The sequence below is a fragment of the Apodemus sylvaticus genome, chromosome 7 (assembly GCF_947179515.1).
Source record: "Apodemus sylvaticus chromosome 7, mApoSyl1.1, whole genome shotgun sequence".
Classification (NCBI taxonomy): Eukaryota; Metazoa; Chordata; class Mammalia; order Rodentia; family Muridae; genus Apodemus; species Apodemus sylvaticus.
The window spans coordinates 91,894,559-91,899,935 of NC_067478.1; the positions used below are offsets into that span (position 1 = coordinate 91,894,559).

The 5,377-nt window shown below is 37.4% G+C and overlaps 1 protein-coding gene across 1 annotated transcript; it reads left to right on the plus strand.

Moving 5' to 3' along the window:
* Nucleotides 1-936, plus strand: LOC127690042 (olfactory receptor 145-like). The gene has a single exon (XM_052189605.1). It carries the CDS (start codon nt 4-6, stop codon nt 934-936), a length of 933 nt encoding a protein of 310 aa, XP_052045565.1. The 5' UTR covers nt 1-3.
* Nucleotides 937-5,377: the final 4,441 nt, after the last annotated feature.

Consider the following 5,377-nt stretch of genomic DNA (forward strand, 5'->3'; position numbering starts at 1 on the left):
CAAATGGCTCTGGAAAATGCTTCTCTGGTCACTGAGTTCATCTTGATGGGGTTAACAAACCAGCCTGACTTACAAATACCGCTGTTCCTACTCTTTCTGATGACTTACATGACAACTACCTTGGGGAACTTGGCTTTGATCCTGCTGATTGTTCTGAATTCTCACCTTCACACTCCCATGTACTTTTTTCTGTTTAATTTGTCCTGGGTAGACCTTTGTTATTGTTCAGTTGTTACACCCAAAATGCTCATGAACTTTTTACTAAAGAAGAATGTTATTTCGTATGAGGGATGCATGACACAGTACTACTTCTTTTGCTTTTTTATCATTTCTGAATGTTATGTGCTGACAGCAATGGCCTATGATCGCTATGTGGCCGTTTGCAATCCACTTATGTACAACATTGTCATGTCCCCTAAGGTATGTTCTTATCTTATGCTTGCTTCATATTTAATGGGGTTTTGTGATGGAATGATCCACACTGGATGTGTCCTGAGACTGACGTTCTGTGATGGAAACACCATCAACCATTATTTCTGTGACCTCCTCCCTTTGCTAGAGCTCTCCTGCACCAGCACCTATGTTAATGAGATAGAGCTGTTCATTGTAGGGGGAAAAAACATCATCGTACCCACTCTCATCATCTTTACCTCTTATGGCTTCATTCTCTCAAGCATCTTCAAAATAAGTTCCACAGAAGGTAGGTCCAAAGCCTTCAGCACTTGTAGCTCTCACATAATAGCTATTTCTCTGTTCTTTGGATCATGTACATATATGTATTTAAAGCCCTCTTCTTCTGGGTCATTGGAGCAGGGAAAAATATCGTCTGTCTTTTATAACATTGTGGTCCCCATGATGAATCCATTAATCTATAGTCTTAGGAACAAAGATGTTAAAATTGCTCTGAAAAAAACTTTAACCAAAAGAAAGTTTTAAACAAAATTTGCTATTGTTTTTAGCCTTAGTTGTATCACCAAATGTTATTGTGTACTGGTTAATATATTTCTTTGGATTCTTCTCTGCACTGTGTAGGGGAGGAATTACCTTGGAGGGGAGAATTTGGCACTTCTTTCATTTTTACTAGGTTTTCTTTTATTCATAACATTGGATAGCTTGCTTCCTTCACTATTTAGTAATTTGAGAATATCAGAAGGTAAATAACATCTTACATTCATTATCATTATATCATGCTATCAAAAGTATTAATTGTTAGAACAGGTCCAAACAAAGATTACATAAATAATAAATAAAAGCATGTCATTATATGATGGTAAAGTTATTATTTATCTTTTTTTAATTTGTGAGACAAATAATCTGTCTATATTCCTGATTAACTTTCTCTAGTGACCATATGTCCTTTGATTTGACAGTGTTCCTAGTCATTATAGTAATTTACTTTTTGTGCTATCAAATTGTTTTATAGCATGGCTGAAAAATTGCATATGTCCATAATCAATGTATTCCATGTTTACCATATGTACAACATTCATTCTTATATTGCAATTTGTATTATGCCCAATCCACTGGGCTATGACAAAGTTTTCATAATAAAACCCAATGAAGATATCTTGAATGTCATATGAAATTTACATTAACAGCTGAAATATTCCAGGAAACGTTATTTTACACTCAACCACTTAGCCTTATCCATGAGAAGTTATAGAACTGGGAATCATAGTGATCACACTAATCTATGCTCACTATGTGGCTCTGAAAGATGTAAAAGATGAGAGTTCCTAACTAATGTCATCAGCTCTGGAGCATCACTATAATTTGGCAACACTTAAAACAGAGACTTTCCATCTATGTGTTATTTAAGATAGTTCCCATGCCTCAAGGACATCGAAAAGAGAACCCATAGCACATTTGTTCTATGAAAACCATCTTTAGTGACGAATCTAGTAATCAGTTTGAGCCAAAAATATTATCTGCATGACCTTTCCTTTAGTCTCTGTTCCACATTTTGTGTATGTATTTGTTCCCACAATTATTTTGTTATGTCATCTAAGAAGTACCAAAGCACACACACTTTGGTCTTCCTTCTTCTTGAGGTTCATGTGCTCTTTGAATCATGTGGAGAGCCTTATTGGGGTATCGTGCTGCCTGGCAGTATCCTGACAATGACCAAGGAGAAGGGCTTCAAGCAGGAATCTGACATTAGGGCATAATAAGGAAGTAGGTTATGGCAGAAGCAAGCTTCAGGCAAGATTCTGGGCTTGGACAAGAAAGTAGGCTCGGGTGTTTTGGTCTTCCTTACACACCCTTGGAAACAACTGTCACTGCAGTGATGTGGGATTTTCCTTACTGCCTTGACAGTTTTGTGTTTACTGTCTTGCTTATTCCTCATTGTACTACTTTTGACCTTAATTCCTTCATGTAATCAAATCGGTATAAAATTGGTTTGAGAATTATGAAACCTGCCCTTCAGTCTCAGAATTGACTGGGGTCATGTTGCAGTTTTGTCTACATGTCTCTTTCTTTTCAATCCTCACTCCTGCCCTGGAGAACCTGTTGACTGACTGAATGGGCTTGGTCAGAATTATATCTTGGGTATTCTGAGCTTTGGGGTTAATTTTCATGCATTAGTGAATATATACCATGTGTATTCTTTTGTGATTTGCTTACCTCACTCGGGATATTTTCTAGTCCTTCTTCCATTTGCCTAAGAATTTCATGAATTCATTGTTTTTAATAGCTGAGTAGTACTATATTGTGTAAATGTACTACAATTTCTGTATCCATTCCTCTGTTGAAGGACATCTGGGTTCTTTCCAGCTTCTGGCTATTATACATAAGGCTGCTATGAACTTAGTGGAGCATGTGTCCATGTTATATGTTGGAGCATCTTTTAGGAATATGCCTAGGATTGCTATAGCTTGGTCTTCATGTAGTACTACGTCCAATTTTCTGAGGAACCACCAGAATTATATCCAGAGTAGTTGTAATTCTACCAAAAATTGAGGAGTGTTCCTCTTTCTCCACATCCTTGCCAGCATCTGTTGTCATCTGAATTTTTTATCTTAGTCATTCTGACTGGTATGTGGTAGAACTTCCAAGTTGTTTTGATTTGTATTTCCCCAATGACAAGGATGTTGAAGATTTATTTAGGTGCTTCTCAAGCATTCAAGTTTCCACAGTTGAGAATTCATTGTTTAGCTCACTACCCCATTTTTAATAAGGCTATTTGATGGTCTAGAGTTTAATTTCTTGAGTTCTTTGTATATATTGAATATGAGCACTCTATTGGATGTAGGATTATGAAAGATCTTTTCCCAAACTGTTGATTGCTGTTTTGGGGGCTTACGGGACTTTCGGGGAGTGGGGGGGGGGCTAGGAAAGGGGAAATCATTTGAAATGTAAATAAAAAATATATCGAATAAAAAAAAAAAAGAAAAAAAAAAAGAAGTGCATGCTGACCAGAGCCTTATATAGTGGTCTCCTGAGAAGCTCTGCCAGAACCTGACATATACAGAGACAGTTGCTCAAGGCTGACCACTGGACTGAGCACAGGGTCCCTAACTGAGGAGTTAAAGAAATCACTGAAGGAACTAAAGGTGATGGCAATCCTACAGTAAGAACAACAATATTATCCAACCAGATGCCCCAGAGCTCCCAGGGACTAAACCACCAACTAAAGATTACATGTGGAAGCACCCATTGCTCCAGCCCTATATCCATTTAAGGATGGCCTTGTTGATATCAGTGTGAGAAGAGACCCTTGGTCCTATAAAATCTTGATGCCCCAGTGTAAAGGAATGTGAGGATGGGGAGTCCAGAGTGGGTGTATGGGGGCACACCCTCATAGAAGAAGGAGGGAAGATGGGATAGGGTATTTCTGGGGGTGAAATAGACAAAGGGTATAACATTTGTGATGTAAATATATAAAATATCCAGGGGCTGGAGAGATGGCTCAGCGGGTTAAGAGCACTGACTGCTCTTCCAAAGGTCATGAGTTCAAATCCCAGCACCCACATGGTGGCTCACAACCATCCGTAAAGAGATCTGACGTCCTCTTCTGGTGTCTGAAGACAGCTACAGTGTACTTACATATGATAAATAAATAAATATCTTAAAAAAATTCAATAAAATCCATTCTTCAAAAAATATTTAAAATGTGAATACACAATTCAGAAAAAATAAGAATATTATTTTCTTCAAATGAAACATTTAATGACACAGGAACGAACCTTTTAAATGACAATCAATGAAGTGATTGCACTCCATATTTTATTCCCCAACCCGCCAACGCCTGTCCACCCTCCAAATGTTCCAAATTCCATACCACCTCCCTTCCCCCTGTCTCTATGAGGATGTCCCTTCTTCCCATCCCATCTGGCCTCTAAACTCCCTGGGGCTTTCAGTCTCTTGAGGATTAAGTGAATCATCTCTGAATGAACACACACCCGGCAGTCCTCTATTGTATGTGTGCTAGGGCCTCATATCAGCTGGTGTATGCTGCTTGTGTACAGTGTTTGAGAGATCTGTGAGGGTCCAGATTAATTGAGACTGCTGATCCTCTCATTTTCTAATAACAATGGGGTTTTAAAATATGAATCTTCAAATTAATCAAAAAGCCACATGGGACATCAATAGAACTTTCCCAATTAATTTTAACATAGTAACAATTTTCTTTATCTTTTCTAAATACTTCTGCATATTCAAAATTTCAAAAATAATGTTTTTCATTCTCTGTAAAAATCATGGTATAATTGTTCTATTGATCAATCACTTTAAATTAAAGATGAAGTTGGCAAAATAACACAGTAAATAAAAGGGCTTAAAAGGGGGTTACAAGTAAGACTGAGAGCTTGATTAACCCTCCAGACCCCTTTTACCCAAAAACCAAAGTGTGATTGAAGGAAGGCATTTCCGGTGAACACACTGGAGAGTTATATTTAGGTGGGTCCTTAAACTCACTGACTTGCAATATTACTTTAACCACCAAGTTCTTGGTCAAAGATAGATAGCTTTGGAAATACCAGGTGTAAGATTACCAAGTAAATAAACTGGTTGTTGAACTCTAGCACATAGTCAAATACATACATGTGTGCAAACTCACACGTACACACATATTTTTGGAAAGATAACTCAAAAAATGTCAATCCCTCATCATGATGTATGTAGAACTGAATAATAGCTTCCCAGTGATAACCAGACCAGATAAAAGCATTCACACTTATAAATTCATAATCTTTTCATCAATAGCCACTATTTAGGCTGCTTCTCATGTTATCCATATATGGGCTAATGTTGTAAGTAAACTTCCCAGTGCTCTGAAAAATAATGCATTAGCCAATATCAATACATTTTACATGTCCTGTCTCTTGAGTGATGTCTGTAAATTCTGCTTATGTAAATATATTTTGTGACAAAGCGC

What these genes read in the sequence shown, in the direction of transcription:
- LOC127690042 (XM_052189605.1), top strand. Translation starts at nt 4, where the DNA reads ATGGCTCTGGAAAATGCTTCTCTGGTCACTGAGTTCATCTTGATGGGG.